Source organism: Triturus cristatus, chromosome 6 (genome assembly GCF_964204655.1).
Source record: "Triturus cristatus chromosome 6, aTriCri1.1, whole genome shotgun sequence".
NCBI lineage: Eukaryota > Metazoa > Chordata > Amphibia > Caudata > Salamandridae > Triturus > Triturus cristatus.
Genome location: NC_140589.1, coordinates 340,581,234 through 340,602,490, shown reverse-complemented (window position 1 = coordinate 340,602,490; position 21,257 = coordinate 340,581,234). Strand labels below are relative to the sequence as shown.

The following is a 21,257-nucleotide window of genomic DNA, read 5'->3' as shown; positions in this document are numbered from 1 at the left end:
TACCTCGGAGGGTAGGAAATCTCTGCACTGGCTTCCGGTCCAACAGAGGATTGAGTTTAAGGCACTCTATCTAGTTCACCGGGCCCGGTTTGGGGGTGGCGCTAATGATGGAAGTGACAGATTTAGACCCTACATTCCGCCCCGTGCTTTGCGGTCTGCCAACCGGGCCTTATCTGTACTTCCAGATTTAAATTTGCGAGATGGGGTGGTCGCTCTTTTGGCGCATGTGCAGCAAGATTATGGAATCACTTGCCTGTGGAGATGCGTCTGCAACCCAGCTATGCCCTTTTCAGAAAGATGTTGAAACATCGCTTATTCCAGGCCCAGCACTAACCTGTTTTCTTGCTGACCATACACACCATAGCGCCAAGACACCTTCTGGTATTCGAGCGCTCTACAAGCTTCTTTTATACTTTTTATACTTATACACACACACACGCATACAAATACATAGAGGGCCTTTGAGTTAGCCTTTGCCATTAGTCCATATGAGCGTCATTTACACGCATAACCATTTATTACAGCATATAGCACTGGGCAGTGGCTCAGCTCACTTTTGCTACTGGCTCGCTTGCCCTGTGAGTGACGGCACTTGCTTTAACCCATGTGCACATCCACCTCAAAACAAGAGGTTTCAGTCCATAGATTGCTTTCTCCATTTATTTCTTTAGATTTTTCGAGCACACCACAGCTCCTCAGACAGTGCTTTTGGGCTGCTTGCTTGTTACTGCGCAGGGACTGCTTCTAAACTAGGCGACCATAATGGAATGGTACTGTGCATTGAGTGTCCTTGTTACCATTCCAAAATGGCCAGCACATTAGTTCTAAATGTTATATCCATTGCAAGACAACCACCCACTGCTATGTTTAATTTTTATTGGTTATTGCACATGCATGCCCACTATGGCATGCATGTTTTATTTTTTATTTTTTTTACTTTCAGTGCTACTTTTGTGCTTGTATAAGTGGGTGAATGCAAGAATGAGTCATTGGGTAGATTTATGGATGCAAGAGTACAAGGATCAGTGACAGGGTACATATATGATTAATATCTGAGTGCTTAAACCCATCAATGACGATAGAAGAGCCATTCTCCTTTAATAAGCTGGGCCTGTTGGCATTGCTAGTGCTTGGTTTGTTTATTTTTATACAAATAAACCACTTGTCCCCTTCTAGTTTAGTAAGTGTAATTCTGAATGTGAAAATCCACAAACTAATGCAGATAACTCCTAGTGGGCCAAGTTTGCCTTGTTTGTAATGCCAATTCAACTATTGGAAAATGTGGATTTGTGAGATTATGATATATAATTGGCTCTTCAATTCATATTTTGTTTATTAGGATGAGGTTCTGAGTAATCTTTGGAGACGGTACCTACAGAAAAGCAACCAAGCATTTACAAAGAAACCTTACTATGAAATGAACAGGCAAACAGCAGTAAGTATAGTCTATGCAGTGATGATTCTCAGTAATAAATTCCAAATAGCAAGCGGCGTGCCAGTTACGTTGAAGCACGGTTCAATACATTGTGACAACACAGAATGATAACTGCATTGTAAAATATGACACCCAATCAGAGAGATCTCTTTATGATTTTTTTTTGGTTAACCATTCTTATCTCATCCAGACTATATTTCCAATAAATCTATTTGCCACAGGTCTCATACCTCATAATCTGCCAAGTTTTACACGGCCCTACCTCATTTCTAAGAAAAATCACATGGAAAATACAATTCCTCAGGCTCGTGAAACTCCCATTTCATATATTTAAAAAAAGAAGGGAACCTGTTTCTCAAAATAGTTCAAAAAATTCGACAAAAGTCTTCAGGGAAATAGTAAGAAGAGAAAAAGGAGAAGGGCTAATAGAAAGCTGGGTCTGGTTAAGAGGTATTGGAGTATAATCTGTGTTAGTGGTATTAGGATATAGTCAATTTAAAGGTACTAAATTGTTGACAGGGCTAGAGATATTAGAGAAGAGACAGAAAACCAGGGTAGATGTTAGGCCTGGCATCTTTGGCGTGGTATTCCCCCAGATCTTTTGCCTTCACTCCGTGATTTTTTGCAGAACTTGTTTATGTTGGCATTAGGCTCTGTGCACTATACCCCTGATAAACATTGGCAAAATGCCTGTACTTTCTCCTTTAAACATTGTAAAATTGGCATTCATCTAATTGGCTCCTTTAATTTACCTAAGTCAATAGTAAAGTAGGCCTTAAAGCCCCATAAGGCATGATATTTAAAAAGTAGGACATTGGGGGAGGAGCCAAGATGGCGACCGGGACGGCAGCGTAGGCTCCCGGCTCCGTGTACCTCCGCACCCCGCACATATATCCTGCACGAGATCCTTAGCCTGCGCTATCTACCCGTGTTGGTGAACGCGAGCGGCAACCGGCCGTGTGACCCCGAAGTTTCTGGCAGCGGTACCGCCGGAGAAATGTCCGTCTGAAGTTTGCGGCCTGCGTAGCCCCGGAGCCGGGACCTCGAGTGAACGCCGTGGCCGGGCGGCAGTGCAACAACAACGGCCTTTGGTGACTGGGTGGGGTCGGACTACCGGAGTGGTGCGAATGTCGGTCTGCGCTTCGCCGTGGTCGCTCCTACCACTAAGAATAGCTGAACGAGTGCGTGCCCGAGGTGGCAACTCCAAGACTCTCCGGTGATTGCTTCAGCCTTCGCCCGTGAGCTGCCCGGACGCCGCCCGTAACCTGTCCCGATTCTTGCGGGCTGCTCCCGGATTTTCGCGGGCGCTGGTCCGTGGTGGGGACGACTGTGGCCCGTGACCCCACACCGGACACATTGCTTGCCTGCCCTCGGAACCCAGTTACCGGTGCCATGGAACCCGAGGCGCTTGTGTCTGAGCCCCGGTCCCGCTCTGGGATGGATCTACCCAGCGGCCATTCTGGTACGCCAGAGTCCACCATCCTGTACACCGGGTTGCAGCAGGATTGGGAGGGTGCGACTCTGAGGAGCGTAGCGGAGCGAGTGCCGGGAGCTGTACTGGGGTACGGTGACCTTCTCAGGGCTCTCGGTGCCCTTCACTCCACCCTGATTCACTGAGCCTGGGTGTTGGGGAGCAAGCTGGATGGAGTGACATCAGCGTTGGAACAGTTGCCGCCTGCCTATCCCCAGGTACACTGGGACTTCTCACGCCGCGCACGGGGGGACATTGTCGTGGCCGCCCCTGTGAATAGTGCACGCCTGGACCCTCCGGACAGTATATTAACGTGCGATCAGCTGGCTGTGGATTTGGTCTGTTCCGGAGATTTCGGACCTGAGTGGGGGGTGGTGGCCTTGTCCCGTGCGCGGTCTCCGACGACCCAGGCAACGTCCAAGCAACGGTCGCCTGCCCTGGCTGATTCCGCCTTCCTGGGCCTGGTGTGCAGTGTAAATCCTGGCTCGGCATCGGGAAAGACGATCCTCCCTAGAGCTGACGGTGTCGATCTCCAGAGCCCTCTACCCTACCTGTGTGTGTCGCTTCCTGAGTTTTGTTGGACACTTCTCTTCGTGGTAACATTGGACATGGCACTGGGACGGGGGGTATGCATGGGTGGGTTTGCAAAGAGTGGCCAAGGATGATGCTGACCCTTCCGAGGTGGTCACCTATTAGGCGGGCGGGCTCGGGAGCTGTGTGCTTTCACGGCATAACTGATAGTGTACCAAGCGTGTAATGCTCCTTACTCCTCTTTGACAGGGTCGATTTTGTGTTCATTATTGTATGCTTTATGGGAAACCGTGTGGTGCGGGAGGGAGAAACCGGGGGCGTGTTTTGTAGGCCCTCCTCCAGTTTATTAATACTCTTTCTGCCCCCCCGTCTGGTGGGGGCTCTTTTCCCACTTCTTTTCTCTGTTTCTTCTATATTTCGGGTCTGGTTCCGGGGCGACAGGCACACTGCTGGGGGGGGGGCCGTACTCATCTGCAGAGGTGCAGGGTGGGGGGTTGGGGGGGGGATCCTTTAGTCTTTCACCTCCTTTTTCTATGGCCTCTTTTTCCTCTCTTATTTTCTTTGTCTTTTCTGGGATCAGCATGGTAGTACTCCTTTGTTGTTAATCACTGCTGTTTCCGGAGTGCCATAATTTCCGTGGAGTTTCCTGGGTCTTGGGGCAGGGGGTTGCAGGCGCAAATGGCCGTGTCATTCCTCCACATCCTGAACTTCCTGTTTCAGCGCCATAGCTTAGATAGACTGCTGTGTATTGTTTACGTTTATCGTTCTGCCTGCCATTTTTCGCTGCTGGGAAACTGTTTGGCACCTGATCCTTCCATCCTTTTCTATTATAAAATGTAAACCTTTATTATCCTGGTTTCCTACTTGGGCTGTTCAGAGACTGAGAGTATGTTAGCGTCGAGATTTTGCTCCCCGAGGTACTGACTGTGATATACCTGCTTTTTGTTATTCTGATTGTTTAGCGGCCGGCCCCGGGGGTTGTAGGCCCGTATGTGTAATTGAGTGAAATGTCAATAAAGGTTTTCAAAAAAAAAAAAAAGTAGGACATGTGCATTTACATTTTACATGTCCTGACAGTGCAAAACCTTTACAGTCATTTTTCAGTGCTGTAAGGCAATCTTTCCTTAGAATAACAGCGAGTTACATTATTACACATATTACGTGCTAAATTCAGTTTGGGGCCGAATAGCGAAATGCTCTTTACACTCAAATGAATTGTAATTTAAAATCATCTTTAATGGTAAAGTCACATTTTGTTAAAATTTTGAAAATGCCACTTTTAGAAAAGTTAATGACAGTGCCCTTCTGGCGGTGTCTCCCTCTGCACTCCCAATTTGTCCCTTGGCAGGTTACATCATTTTAAAGAGTGCTGTTCCCAAATTAATCTAAGTTAAACCAAACAAAGTCAAAAGTAATTCTTTGTTTATTTGACTTGTTCGTTCACGTTCATTCAAATTATTTATTTTAAAGTATTCTAAATGAAATAATGAAAGCTTTGACACAAATAGGTTCAAAATCTATGTCAGGTCTGGAGGCTTAGATTATGCTTATGTCTTTCATTTTATTACTCAGAAGCCTTAACCAAACATTGTAATCGAAGACTGCAAATCCCAGGAGTCTTTGCAACAAGTCAACAGAATAACCATAGAGAGTGTCCCATATAAGCAGCATCAAGGAACAGCACTTCTCTGTCTTCGCTGCTAAGCAGCCAGATACGTGCCTTTCTTGATGCCTTATATGCGCGCTTTGGTGATTGACCAATATGTTTCGTTTGACTTTGATACTGTTATTTCTTTACTGAGCAGTAAAACGCCACACAGCGCACTGCAATAGCCCACGACCGTCACTGAGGGCATTGGGTGAGAGATCAAACAGCATTGTTTCACGTGGTTCTATTGTAATTTGATTCATTTTGAGCTGTCCAGGGGGCACGCGGTCCACGTCCTCATTATTTCCTGCATTCCATTCTCCACGGAGGTGGAGCCGCGGCGGCAGTGCGAGTGCTAGAGGGTGTAGGGCTGTCTGTTGTAATGCTTTCATATGCAATGTCACGCGCTGCAACCAGCGCGTGACAGTAACTGCTCACAGGCTCTCCTGCGCAAGAGCACCCCTTGTTATTTAACCCCTCCCATTGGCTCCCCAACATTCCACTCTCCCAACTCCTATCCTTCCCTTCTCGCAACCGTAATAACGAGATTGTAACCCTGACATCTAACCGCACATAGTGTGGGACTGTAAAGGAATAAACTTGGAACCTTTCTTATCGCGTCTTCTTCATCTCTACACCGTCCTTTACATTCTTGGCATTCCTAGAGTTCCTCGGCACGCGAGGCGGATGTGTTCTTCCTCTTCCGTTTGTAAACAAAGGAAAGATATTCCTCAGTGCGCTTGTGTGAGACGACTGGTCCCAAGCATTCTCCTGCTCCAGATAAGCAGTTCTATGCAGTGGAGCTAGTTTTGACAGTCAGCCCGATTTACATTTAAAGGGTGAATAGAAACAGGTTGCCAACAAGCATTGGCCCACATATTTTCAACAAGCATTGGCCCCAGTAAATATTGCTTCTACATAGCTCTTATACGGCTCATTGCTGGTCCTGTACAATTATAATCACTTGTCACCTGAGCATCCCTGGCAGGTGCTTTTGAAGTGATGTGGGAGTCTGTGGAAAAGGAGCAGATGCTTCTCCCTGTCCACGAAGAATTGGTGGATGCCATTGATACATCCCTGGAGAGTGCGGATCCTCAGCTCTAGCTCCCCTGAGTCAGAGGATCATCGATTTGACTGTCCAGCGCAGTCTGTTACCCTTTTATGGGGAAGGCCTGAGGCTTGCGCCTCCTATCAACACACAGGAAGCCCCCACGAGCAAAGGCGAAACCAGACCTGCAGCCAAGGCTAAAGCAACCTCTCCCCCTTCTGACGCCTTTGAGAGGCTTTGCCAAGCCTTTGTAAATGGGCGTCTGGATGCCCTGAGTGTGCAGGAAGATTATGAGCCTGGGTATACTCCCAAAGACGAGTCCTGTTCCCTTCTGGGAACAGATGACAATGCCGGGGACAACTCTTGACACTCCTGAAGGGGATTCGGGTGACAAACCAGGCCAGAGTAGACCCTGGCGACTGGAAGGTGGCGCCAAGAGACCCAGGATGGAGTACAAGGGCAAACAAGACTCCCAGGGGGTACCGGATGTGCTGAACCTGGAGGACATTTATCACCCTCGATCTGCAGGTTTGGTCCCTGCCACTAAGGTAGCACGTTACATGGACAGCTGCATAAGGAATACCATGGATCAGGAGGTGAGGGGACGTTTGAGGGTGGAATGCCCTAGACCCTCCTTGGCTAGTAAGTTGGATTGCACCCCAATATAGACCCAAAAAATGGCGACATTTATCATGAAGTTGATTAAGAACCAGAAGAACGGCCTTGACCTATCCAGGCGATCCTGTCCGGGTAAGGTACTGGACGTCCTGGGCCCACTTATGAAAATTTTAGATATGGCCAAAGATTCCGGCCATATGATTGATCCCAATATTCTTTTGGCTGGGCCCAACAGGCCCTGTGTTTCCTGGGCAATGCTAATTGTGTCCTATCAACTGAGCGTCACCGCTCCCTATTAATCAAAATAAAACCTAGACTGGGGTAATTGGCCACCACAGAGGCTGGCCGGTGGTGAATGGGGGAGTCTCTTCGGGGAACCCTTCATTAAGGAGCTCTTGCGCTTTATGAACACGTTCTCGTCACTAGATAAAGTGCAGTAATCCATCGCAAGGTGTTCAACCAGCAGGTTTTTGGAGGGGCCGGAAGAGGTAGGGGGCGCTTCTCCTGCAGAGCGTATCTTTCCAACCCCCATATGCTCCAGACTCTCCATCCAGTAGCAAGATCAGAAGAAGTTTGGAAGGTTCTCCCCTTCCCGAGGACGCAGCAGGGGCCAGGGAGGTAAATGAGCATTCGGTGGAGCAAACAACGTACCAAGTGGCACCGTTGGTAAGCAATTTTCCTTCTGCCATACAGGGGTGAAGGGGCAGACTACAGTTGTTGAGACAAAATTGGGAGGCGGTTGCATGGGACGCGTGGGTGCTTCAGACAGCGACGGGGTTCCACATAGAATCTTCGGTTGCCCTGTTAATGCATCCACTCCAGGCCTCTGATTTTCTCTTATGCATGCAGGTAGTCGACAAAGTGGTGTCTGAACTCCTAGAGAAAGGGGCAATTACCCATTCCTACCTCCACCCCAGGAAGTTGAGCAACATCTTCATTGTAGAAAAGTAAGACAAAAGCTTCTGACTGGTGATTAATCTAAAAGATTTCAACCTGTGGGTGGTGTATCGCCCCTTCAAAATGGAGGGGATTCACCTCCTCATTGACATTCTGTTACGATTGCTTAGTTTGATTCGACCTGAAGGACGCCTACCTTACCATCTCCATCTTCCCACATCATAGGCATTTTCTGCAATTCGAATGGGGCGGATTGATCTTTGAATTCACACGTCTTCCGTTCGTTCTGTCCTCCAGATCATAGGGCTTCACCAAGGTGCTATGGCTGGCCATGGAATGTTTATGGGCACTGGGAGCCAGACTTATAATATACCTGGACGACATCCTTCTGATGCACCACGAGAGGTCCACGCTAGTTGCCCAACTCTAGATGACTTTGATCCCTTCTTCAAGATCTGGGATTCATTGTGAATGTTCAGAAATCAGAATTTGTCCCTATCCAACAAATGCCCTTTCTGGGCTTCGAGATCTATATGGTGATACAATCACTCCGATTACCCCAAAAGATGTTCCTTATATGTCGGGAACTGCACAAAACGCTTGTGAAGGAATGTTTTTGCATTGCCATCTGGCCAGGATCGTAGTACTGCTGTCCTCATCCATCCAAGCAATTTTTCACGTCCCTCTAGACTACCATGCCCATCAATGGTTGAAGGCACAATATCTCAGGTGGGGTCGGACGTATGCACAGGAAATCTCCCTCTCGCCGGTGGCCAGTACGGAACTACGATGGTGGCTCAACCATATGCACGCCTGGAATGGCAGAGCCATATTCCGGTCAGCACCGGATCTAATAATAGAATCAGATTTCAGTCAGCAAGGATGCGGCACGTGCTGTGGGGATATTACCACAGGAGGACAGTGGTCAGAACACAAGGAGGCTCTCCACATCAATTGTCCGGAACGCCTCTCAGGGTCTTTTGCAGTGTACAGCCTAGCGACCAAAGTGGTCTGCTCCATTCTATTAAAGGTGGACAACATGTTGGCGGTGCAGTATATTAACCGCCTGGTGGGCAATTGATCCAAGGTCCTGGCGGATCTGTCCAGGCACTTCAGGAATCACTGCTTGGAGAAGAAATTGTCGGTGACAGCGGAGTACCTATCGAGGAAACTCAGTCAGGCTGCAGACGGGCAGTCCAGACACCTGAAAGATTACAGTGCATGGAAACTGGAAGCCGCTTTGTTTCAGAAGATTATGGACAGGTGGAGCCCATGTCAGGTCGACCTATTTTCATCGAGACGGAATCATCAACTACTGCGCTTCTTCAGTTGGTGCCCAAATCTGATGGCAGAAGCCACAGATGCTTTCCGGCAAGACTGAATTCTGATTGAGGGGTATGCTTTCCCTCCTTTCTCACTGATCGCCCGTCTCACGGCGCTGGTCAGACGCCAGAAGGCAGATGTGATCCTGGTGATGCATCCCTGGAAGTTGCAAGTATGGTATCCAGTTCTTATGGAACTTTCCATGGATTTTCCAATCCCACTTCCCCAAACTCTTCATCTGCGGACAGATCCCCATGGCAGCTTGCACCAACTCGTGCAAGATGGATGTCTCCGACTGATGGGCTGGAGGATTACAGGGGATGTTGGGAAGTGCCAGGCCACTCGACAGAGGCTTCCTCACTCATCAGATGTGCATGGGCCAACACTACAGTCAATGGAAACAGCTCAGAGTAGCGCAAATGGTCACGCTGGTGTCTGCGAAGGGACCTTGATCCTGTGGGGACAGACGTAGCGCATATCGTTAACTTCTTGTCCAAGTTGTCAGTCAAAGGGTTGGCATATCGCATGATCGATGCATGTCGGTCAGCATTCTCAGCGGGGCAAGTACCTCTCCATGAGATTCCTGTGGGGGAACTTCCTCTCATCTGTCATCTTTTATGGGGCATTCGTTTCTCCTTTCCTCCTGTCCGAAGCACTCTTCCTTATGGGATGTTAACGTAGTACTACGAATGCTTCAGTCTTGGCAGAATAACCAATGCATGTTGCATAAGAAATTAACAGCTAAGTTAGCAATGTTTTCTGCCTCATCTCTTGTAAGGGGGTATCAGAAGTTTGCACACATATTTCAGCGCGCATGTTTACTACGGTTGGACATCTTTCATCATTTCTAGACGTACCAAGTCCAACACCAGTGTGGTTTACTATCCGACTTTACCTGGTCACCCCAACTTGTGCATTATGCGCTGCTTGAGAGCATATGAGACCATGAATGAAAAATATTATCCTCTGGGGACGGACCAACTTTTTATATCTCTCAAGAAACCAATCAAAGTGGTCTCGGCGACCACAATCGCCCATTGGGTGGGATGCGTGTTACACAAAGCTGGGGCAGACACATCAACCTTTGGGGTTTACTCCACCAGGGATGCAATGCCTTCAAAGGCCTTCTCCCTGGGGCGGGGGGGCCTTTGGAAGACATTCTCCAAACTGATGATTGGTCTTCAAACTCTACGTTTAAGACCTTCTATTTTAAGCCCATTGCAGGCATGGCTGCACTGGTTGTTAACCAGCTTTAAACTAGCATAATCTGAACCTCTGGTCCTGACATAGAATATAAAATTTCCTAGCAGTCGTGAAGAAAAGTTTCAATTCTATTAAGGACGCAGAGGCGAGGGTTATCCCACCCGAGCAGAGTTATACTATGACCCTCCCTTATTGTGTTGAAGATTACGCTATTTGGGATGAGCATAATTTTTATCAGTGACGGCTCCTCCATAGGGGCGTTTGGGCACCGCCCCCCTGCTTTCTCGCAGTGCGAGAAGGCAGAAACATAAATGGTAATAACTACCATTTATGTTTCTGCCTTCTCGCACTGCGAGAAAGCAGAAGTGCCTGATCGGGCGTGGGCGGTCCTGCTAGAGGGCAGGGGGGGAGTGGCTTGCCCACTGTTGTGCATAGGGACTGTTTGGTCGCCCCTGGGGCCGATCAAACAGTCTGTATGCACAACAGTGGACAAGCCACTCCCCCCATGCCCTCGAGCAGGACCGCCCACTCTCCTTTTTCTCTATGTAGGCTGCTGCAGCCTACATAGAGAAAATGGTCCGGGCTGGGGCGCTCTCCACTGCGCCTCAGCGTTGTGATTGGCAGAGCGGAGGGATGGAGGCTACCTTTCATTGATGACGATGAGAGCTTCAGTTGGGACGCATCCAGAAGCTGCGGTGTTGCAGGACGGAGCGGGAGTTGGGACGCATCCAGAAGATGTTGCAGGACGAGGACGGTAAGTTTTATAATATTCTTTAATTAAACCCCTCCCGCCTCCACCCCCCGTGACGACCCCCATCATGCCGGCCGTTACTGTGAAGTTATGAATGTACAAAACTATTTTAGGCCCTCCTTAGGCCTAAAATAGTTATGTACATTCATTACTATTTTAGACCCTCCGGTGCCGTATCAATGCCAGTCAGGGCCGGCTTTAGGACGGTGCGATCGGTGCCACCGCACCGGGTGCTGGCTTCCTGGGGGCGCCGTGTTTGAAAGTTTATTATGCCTTTGAAGCACCTGCTGCAGCGTTTCTTTCCCCCCCGCAATTACCAGGCCTCACATAAATGTCAAGATAACTCGCGTGATTAATTATCTTCCTGGAGAGAGATCAGCATTGTGTATAGTTGTGGTTTTGACTTGGGTGAAGTTAGTGCAGAAGGTTAATATGCCTGCTGCAAAGAACGTGTACCATGTAGATTACAGATGTAAACAGATCAGCAGGTTACTCGCAATGTATAATTTAAAGTCCTAATATAGAATAGTGAGGTATTAACTTTCATCCTAGAACTGCATACACTCTGCAAAGTACAGAACATTGATCAATGTTGCAAAAAGGGTTAATTTGGCTAGAAATCGATTCTTATTATTAAAGAAATCTCCCAACTATGCTGTTTCTTTTTCGACTCTGAGTTTGTGCTTCATCACACCAAGCACTATTAAACTATACTGCCTACCAGTATGGATGACATGTGACTCCTACACTTTTAGTCCTTTGGCTTAAGTAACATTTCCTACACACTGATTTACACACGTATGATTGAATGTCTGTGTGTAATGTGCGTGTGATGCAAAGTGCTCAGCCATCCTACACTGGTATGAGTGGCGCTATATAACTAATTCAATGCATCTGAGAGAGTGTGGTTATGGAGACTTGGTCACTGTTAAAGGGTGCTAGTGAGAGAATCCGTGGTGGAGGTGGTCATTGGGGGGCGCCAACAAACTTTGTCGCACAGGGTGCCACCAGCGCTGATGCCGGTGGGACGGCCCAGCGCCTTATATTCTTTAATTAAACCTGTTACGGTGCTCTGTTCTCGGGTGGCGAGGAGGTGATTTACCACATCACTTGTAATATCTCATACTCCCCATTTCCACCTTTTATTTGGCCAACCTTTCCTTCTGAGTGTGTAGTCCCCTACGAGGATACACCATGCAAGACAGGCTTGTGGGACACCGGCTCTGGTGCCAAGCGTGTGAAGATCTCTGTTCCCAGCGTCTTGACACCTTTGGGCATTTGTTTGCGCTTTATACATTTTTTTTTTTTCATTTCGTTTCTGCTGAGTCACAGATGAACGGGAAGAATAAAACTTCACAAACTATATCAAAACCTGCACTCGAGGACATCGCAAAACTTCACTTATATAATAAAAACTTTGCACTTTGGTACGTCCAGGCATGTTTAATTTACTTTAAAGATTCGTTTTAGGAATGTAAGTTAGATAAATAAGTTTACAGGGCTATTTTTAGATGACTTTAGCCAAACAATAGGAGCGAACACAGCAATCTTCACTTTGAAGAATCCACAAATATTGAAATATATTTCTGGACGATAAAAACCGAGAAAGCGTGATGTCCATTCCAATTGGATAATAAAATAGATAAGATTTCCCATAAAGCACCGGCTTTATTCCCTTTCCCTAATTATTGAAAAGTTTAAAAGTTCCGAAACTTAATAGGGCATTCCATTTTCCACTGTCTTACTTCATGCAATATTCATACAATAAATATCATTACTTTCCAACGAGTTTGTAATAAAGGGAACTAAAGATATTCCACTGGGCTCCGTTTTTATGTTGAAATAGCAGTCTCTCTTGGAAGAGCTCTAATGACAATCTTGCCTTTGCAAACAGCTATAAAAGTAGAAAAAAAGTCCCCCTTTTCCAGTATTAATCCATCAGGAAGCTTTCAGGGATATTTCTTGTCTAAAATATTCATAGACAGCACAATGTCCTGAATGCCCAGTGACTACTAACCTTGACTTTCGCCACAGCCTGTAATCCCTGAGGTGCGTGACTCAGAAGGACCCAGAGGCCTACCCTGGTGAGGAGGGAGAGACTGGGCTGTGAGGTGATTTGGTTTGGTTGTTCGCCTTAGAGGTTTTCGCCACCCAATCTTTGGCCCTAATGGAGACCTGAGGTGACATATAGTTCATCTTTCTTTGACAATAAGGTCAGGCGGCTAACGCCAATGTTCCCTATTCTTTTAAAATAATGCAGTCAGGCTAAATGGATGGCACGGGTGCAAGCAGGAATGAAGCACGATATGGGACAGTTTTAAATGTGTTTAATTATTTCAAGTCTACATATCCTACCTACTTTTATAAATATTCTTGCTTTCTGAAATGTGGTTTAACCTGCATCCTTTGGTCCTTTTTTTTTGTTCTTCAAAATTTCCTTGGCGTGAGGGTCCTGCAGTTCCCCTTTAGTCAATCAGGCTCGCTACGACACAAAACACATTTAGACCCTTTTTTTACGCCCACCACTTTCAAATGTCACCAGCCACCACTGATTTTGATCCATATTGACAAATTATTGATGTCAATGTTTGCCTATTAATATTTTATCAGACTTGCTAGATTCCTTCTTGTATAATACTGATAAAATGCTTCAAATTATGTTATAATATTAGAAGAATTTATATTCCATGTTTGTTTTATCCTAAGGATCAGAGCAAAAACAAGAATTCGCAAAAGATATGCCTGAACCAGGATGTTTTGCATGAAGAAAGAGGAAGTGCTGTTGCTTGATGCTGTTTGTAAGGGACATTCTCTATGGTAGTTCAGTTGACTTGTTGCGAAGACTCATGGGATTTGTAGTCCTTGATTACAATGTTTTGTTAAGGCTGCTGAGTAATAAAAAAAAAGAGATAAGCATAATCCTCACCTCCGCGTCATTAATAGAATTGAAAATGTTGCTTCACGATAGCTAAGAAATTTTATATTCACATTTGTAATGATTCCTCAATGCATTTCGGACCCCTCAGTCTTTTGTTTGGACATAATTTTCTATGGAATAAAACAGAACAATGCAAGCATCCCTCATCCTCCGCAACATATTTATGTCAGTAACCCATCAGGGTCAATGTTCATTTCTTACCTGTGCTCTTTAGATTGTCGTGACTCATAATCAGTCATTCGCTGAATCCACTTTATAATCCTGATGTCAATTTTTGTGAAGCAGGGTTTGTCCCTGCAGCCTTTCCAAAGTATGAGCGAGCACTCAAGCTCTCCAATGCCGAAAACCAATGTAAGAAACCTGAAAACTGTGTTCCATATCAAGTGATGGATATGGAATGCACCAGTGTTCTAAACACCAGTGTTGTAAACACAGCAACAGTCTGAAATGAGACAGTAAAAATGGACTGAAAATTATAAACTGAGCCGCACCCCCCTCCAGCGCCTTGAGACCCTAACATGTGAGTAGTGTGCTCTACAAAACACTGATTGAAGGTGTTGATTACACAGATCTAAACAGCAGCCTTTACATGCACTGAAAAGTGCATCTGTCACCAGTAAAACGATCAATGTGTTACCAAATATAGATCAAGAAAGTGCCATGCACTAAACTCAAAGTTCCCCGCACTCTATAATAACATGTGAAGTGGTATTGCGTTGCAGTCCAATGTAATAAAGATGAAACTATTATAAATAAAGAACTCCTGAAAGCGACCTGCACATTGCTGCGGTAACATGCGCCCATTTATATGAGTTAACCCGGGGTCGGCATACCTCGTATATACTCGCGTCTGCTAAAACTTTAAGAGAATCACTGCTAGTTTGTGTGTCCCTCTTGTGATCGCTTTATCCAAGAAATCACAAGCAAACTTAAAAATGGGGATTGAGTACCTGGTTAGGTGACAAAGTGATGCCATAATCCATGACTATTAGGGAGGCTTACCTAATGTGTAGGTAAACGCTGGAAGGGCAGAGTGCTCTCATTGACCTTTATTTACACTTTTGCACCTTAAAAAATGTTGATATTTTTGTTAAATCTATTGAATAACTGCAAAGTGCACTGAAGCGACAAACATGGACTTCTAGAAAGGTGTCATTTTTCTGTCCAGATCAAGTGTGCTTTTTGAATTGCTCTTCTGTTGTGAGTTGTGTATTGCTTCCAGATATTCAATCAAAGGAGGTCTAGGTGTGAGGGGAGAGGGTCATTCTGGCAAGATGGGGAGAGGGTTGTACCTTGCTCTGATTGCATTTCAAAGAGCCCTGTCTGCAGCACACACAAATGAAGCTGAAACCAGGCCTGTCCTTGCCTTTGTCACTATTGACAGTTTGGATCCAGAACCAAGAAGAGGGAAAGAACTGTCTGGAATCAGTTTTGGGGGTAGGCCAGAGAATTCCTCCACTCAAACGCTGGCACCTGTTGTAAAAGTGGCACCTTCAGAACCTCTCATCAGAACACTTCCGGGCCTGTAAAAGAAGACTGAACCTGCTTTCCTTGAACGTAGGTTCTCCAGAAGTCATTCCAAGAGTCAGTTGGCTGACCTCCTGTTTGAGCTACAGTGACGCAACAAGGTTCTAGAGGCCTCCATGCAGCTGACCATCACCATCTGGACCTGCCTGAGCCCTGCTTCAGGCCTCTGGAGCGAGTCCTGATCTCTAGAAGTGCCCCCTGGTCCTGGAGCTTTTACTGACTTCATAGTATATTCCTCCTGAAGAAAAGGGGAAGAAACAGGCGTTTTGGGTTCCTCGTGACCTCTTTGCACCAAGGGTTGACTATCAATAACAACCACCAAAGGAGAAACTCCAGCAGGACCTGCTTCTCATGGCATCAGCGATCATCCGTGCCTACCGCCAACAGGAGACCTGCACTTCACGCCGACAGTAACAGCCTGCAACCACATCCAACGTGAAGCTCCAGCCACGCCCTACACTTCATGGTATAACAGAAAACGTCCATGACCCCTAGCCCGCTCTTTGCACCAGCAGCGACTTCCAGGCTGCCCCCGAGAACGCCACTCTTTGAGTGAACTTGACAAGGTAACTCTTCTGCAGGAGGAAACTGGTCCATGTATCCATCCTGCGGTCCATCGCGGTTAGTCAGAACTTGTGACTTTCCCAGTCCAGCAAGTGTGCTATTTGGTGCTATTTTCACTTAAAACGTTCTAAACTCATATCTCCGGTTCTACTTATTGGATTTTTGTCCGTTTGGTGTAATTTTATTGATTACAATTTACTCTGTTCTAAATTGTTGTGGGATTTTTCTTGTGTTGTGTATTGTTTGAGTGCTGCATAAACTCTTTACACATTGCCTCCTCACCCACGCACACAAAGCACTCCACAACGCCGGACCAGCATACCTCAACGAACGACTGTCCTTCTACACCCCGAACCGCCAGCTTCGCTCCGCTGACCTCGCCACCATCCCACGCATCTGCCGAATGACCACCAGCGGCAGATCGTTCTCCCACCTCGCCGCCAAGACGTGGAACACCCTCCCCGTGCTCCTGCGGCAGACCCAGGACCTACTGACCTTCAGGAGACTCCTCAAGACCTGGCTGTTCGACCAGTAGTTGCTATTGACAATTGTTTCTCTAGAATGGTTTCGAAGTGCTTTTTTTTTTCTCCACAACTGCAACTGTATTATGCAGTAATACACTTGAATGCGTCTCTGATTACTACTACTGATTAGAGAGGTAGGCTACTGCTTCTATTTGTACTATCATCAGTCAGATGCCACTTAACACTGCAAAGGCCGTAGAGCAGTGCCGCCTCTTAACTCAGGCTCTTTAGAGGTTGGTGAAACCATGCAATAGAATTCTTATAGAAAGGAACAACATACTTGTGTCCATTGTAACATTTTTTGTAATACTTTCAAAACCAAAAAGAATCCATACTTAAGGTCTATTTCACCATAAACAGCCTCACCTTGATCCTGTTGAGGTTGTGTCAGTGGGCTTATGTTACAGAAGTCTTCATTTAGAAAATGCAAATTGCAAAGTAGCAAGTCGAGCAGTTATGGTAAATGGTATTCAGTATTTCTAAAGTTGTGACAAGCCTATTTTAAGAGTGATTCATGTGTGATGCTATTTTACAGTGTAAGCCTTTTTTTTCCTGATCTTCAAGTCTAGTCTGTTTTTTCACTGGATCAACCTCTCCTATGCCGTGGGCCTATTCAGCACCTTTTTCCACCTCTCACAGTATTTCCATTTCAAGGTCTTAGTGCTTATTTGCAGTACAGAATATATCTTGGATATGAGGCCTTAAATTCCAGTCCTAATTTTAGTGAACGTTTCAGTAGTGGTAGCTTGTCTAATAGCTGCCTTCCTGTTTTGAGGGTGAGGGGTGTAGGATTCATTGTCGGATTGAAGGTATTACATTCTGTCCTTCTGTCCCCCTTTCTTTATAAAATCTGCATTTCTATAATTTCCACTTTCTGCATGAGGACTGGTATTAGTTGTAAAATGTAAAGCAGTTGTGATGGATTTATCCTACCCGTGAGGAGGCGTATGAGGAGGGGAGGCGGGGAGGGAGGGAGGGAGAGAGGTAGAGAGAGAAAGAGAGAGAGCGCGAGAGAGACTCCTTGGTGAGTTTCAAAAATAATTTTTTATTTAGCGCTCGAGTGACTAACAACCTTGTGCACGATAGGGTGCCCCATCTTGTGTGCAGTTAAATAACAGATGAGTAAACATAAAAAACAGATTGAGGTTACTGGGAATTTACATCGCAATATACTTTGGATGAAAAGAGATTAGATAATATATGTGTAATAAAACATTCGATCTTGTATACAATTCTAATATTACAGTACAGTAATCTTGTTTACTTCGTCAGATGGGGGAAATTAAATCCTCTGTATTGGTTATAAAGAGAAAACCTCGCTGTATAATGCATTTTATAATTCACGAGACTCGAATAAATATCCAATCTGTAAAATAGATAGACCAAATGTCCAAAACGCGCTCTTGGTGCAAATCAGCTCCATATATCAATATGGACATTTTTCAAACGCCCAGTGCCTAATGACTCTGTTATAAGTGATTATCCCGCTCACCTTCAAAAAGTGCTATAAAAATTAATGTCATTAATAAGAATATTCAAAAACGAGAACAGGCTGCACAACCATTCAATCTAGAATAAATATATATCTCATTAAAAAAGGCGAAAATACTGTCATAATCCGGTTTTAAATACCTGCGTATACGAGACAAATTAATTCTAAGTTAATAGCAAATTTCCATATCTGCAAATGAATAAAACAAATCTCTTGATTTCTTGTTTTAAATTTTATTCACAAGAAATGGTGATCCATCAATATGTCTATACAGCACATAATCATTATTCAGTAAAATAAAAGGAACATCCGAAAAGGAAAAGGGAGACTTTACATATTTCCCCTCCACCTGGAGGACAAGAAAACCATCCACAACTAAACAATTGTTCCCAAGTTTCTAACAGTCGCTTTGGTCCTATTTCCCTTTGACTTTCTAAGTTTAATAGCTTTATTTCAAATAAAGGTAGTACAGAGAACAAGAAACCAATGATAACAAGTTATTTCATTATAAGTGAAAAAACATATCAAATGAGGGGTTTATGTACAGAAGAAAAGAAAGCTATTTTACATTTTTAAGGACATAAGGGAGAGGAAAGAAAGGGGGGAAAAGAGGAAAGGAAGGAAGGTATACATTCTAAAACTAATACATTAAGAAATTGCATCTTACATCGGAATAAGAAAGATAAAAACTAATCAAGCTAATATATATAGTAATTAAAAAAAAACAGCAAAAGGCAAGGAATGAGGAAAATAAACATCAAGGAGGTTAGACATTTTCAGCATTTAAACGAGCGTTATCAGTTAATACTAAATGATCTAAATAATTGGTAAGGGGTAACCAAAAGAGATCTCTATTAAGCAAAGGTTTACAAGAGGAGGCAAAAGCAATATCAAGTCGATGCATATGACAGAGGCTATTCCACCAGTGTTGAATGGAGAGTTTTGTTAATGTTTTCCAATTTAGAGTGATGTGTTGGAAAGCCAAAGTGAGTAGGAGGTCAAAAAGACCCTTTTTATCAGGGAGAAGGTCTATGGAATCAGAGAGACTTCCAGAGAAAAGTAGGGGGATAGAATAGGGAATAGAAATATTAAATAGGCGAGACACATAGGACCAAACATTCTCCCAAAAAGAGGAGACTGAAGGGCAGAGGAAAAGAAGGTGAAGAAGACCGGTATTAGGGGAACCACAGGTCCAACAGTTTGTAGTAGTAGAGTGAGAGAATTTAGCAATAGAGGTGAGAGTGAGATAAAGCCTATGATATAGAAAGAACATAGATTGAGTAAGAGAAGTGGAACGAGAGATTTTTAGAGAACGGGACCAAAGTTTGTCCCAAAAGGTAATAGACCATTCACATCCCAGGTCAGATTCCCATGCGAGTTCCAACTTGGTTTTCATACGCTCTGGATTAGGAGCTGAGAAATATTTATTAATAAGAGATGCTTTAGGAACTAAGAGAAGAAGTTTAAGAAGAGAATGAGAGGCAGGGGGAAGAGATGAGGATGGAAGAGAATAGAAAATATCAAGAATGACCGTCATTAGAACAGTAAATTTCTGTAGGAAGGAGCGGGGACATTGAAAAGCGGTCTGAACCTGGGGAAATAAACACGGAGTTAGACCATCAAAAAGGTCTTTGACCCAGATTATACCTCTTGATCTCCAAGAGTTCCAAAAAATAGTTCTACCATTGATGGTAATGAGGGAGTTATGCCAAATAGGGGAATCTAAAAAGGATTCTTTAGAGATAGGATTGGGATGTAGCAAAGGTTTCAGTCGAGAACAAGTGTGTTTAAACAAAGGGAGAGAAGTAAGAGGCGTTTTGGCAGAAAAGGCCAGTACTTCCTTTAAAGAGAACGGTAATGATCAGGCTTGCTCAATGGAGAGCCACAAGGGAGTGAAAGGGGAGAAGTCAGAAAGGAGCCATTTGGAGGCTTGACGAAGACAAAAAGATTTATGATATAAGCGAAAATTAGGGAAATTTACACCACCATTATATTTGGTCCTACGAAGAGAAGAAAGAGAGATCCTTGATTTTTTGTTTAGCCAAAGAAATTTAGATAGACGGGAATCGATTTGTTTAAAATAGCAGGCAGGAATGTGAACAGGGAGGAGCATGGAAAGAGTATAAATCAAAATAGGAGTAATCATCATCTTGATTGAATCCAACCGACCCCACCATGAAAGAAAGAGAGGATTCCAAGAGGAAAGTAATTTGTCAATCCGAGACAGGATCGCAGACATATTTAATTTAATAGAAAAGGCGATAGATTTGGAGAACCATATACCTAGATATTTGATTTTGGAACTATTCCATGCAAACCCAGTGGAAGAAAAGGAATGAGGAAGACAAAATTTAGTGAGGGGAAGAATTTCTGTTTTGTCAGAATTAATTCTATAACCAGAAACAAGGGAAAAAGAAGCAAATTCTTGTAATAAGGGAGGAATGGATTTGTCAGGATCGGAAATAAAGAGTAGGATGTCATCTGCGTAAGCAGAGAGTTTTAAATGTTGCTCACCGTACGAAAATCCAGAGATGGTAGCATGGTTGCGGAGTGAGGAAAGGAAAGGTTCAAGAGCAAGAACAAAAAGAAGAGGGGATAGAGGACATCCCTGACGGACCCCACGCTGGAGGTGAAAATAAGACGAGATACGACCGTTAACTAATACTGAAGCTCTGGGGGCTGAGTATAACAAAGATATAAGAGAAATAAATTTGGGACCAAAGCCATGCCATTTCAAGGATGCAAATAAAAATGACCAATCCACTCTATCAAATGCTTTTTCAGCGTCAACAGATATGGCCGCTAAAGATGTGGAGAGAGAGGGGACTTTGTTTAAAACATTAAGAAAAAGACGAGAATTATCAGAGGTCAACCTGCTTTTGACAAAATCACATTGCTCTTTACCAACTAAATGAGGTAAAAGAGGATCTAAACGTAAAGCAAGTGTCTTGGCAAAAAGTTTGTAATCAACATTAACCAGAGAAATCGGTCTATAATTTTTGCAAAACATAGGATCTCGTCCTTCTTTATGAATCAGGCAAATTGTGGCTTCTTGAAAAGTACCTTCTGTTTTACCAGAGAGAAAAAAGGAATGAAAAAGGTTTAAAAGCTTAGGAAGGAGTAAGTTAGAAAAATTTAGGTAAAATTCAACTGAAAAGCCATCGGGCCAGGTGTTTTCCCTTTCTTTAGAACAGACAAAGCAAAGGAGAGTTCATTAAGGGTGAGGTCAACCTCAAGACCAGAAAGATTAAGATGAGACTTGGATAAGGATGGTAATTTATCAAGAT

General features: G+C 44.6%; 1 protein-coding gene across 1 annotated transcript in view; it reads left to right on the top strand.

The window, feature by feature from the left end:
- Nucleotides 1–21,257, top strand: part of TAF1B (TATA-box binding protein associated factor, RNA polymerase I subunit B) — a 1,023,302-nt gene that overhangs the window by 176,352 nt on the left and 825,693 nt on the right. The window contains exon 5 of the mRNA XM_085610722.1: nucleotides 1,340–1,435. Within this exon, the coding sequence (XP_085466848.1) occupies nucleotides 1,340–1,435 (96 nt within the window). The remainder of the gene's footprint in view (nucleotides 1–1,339; nucleotides 1,436–21,257) is intronic.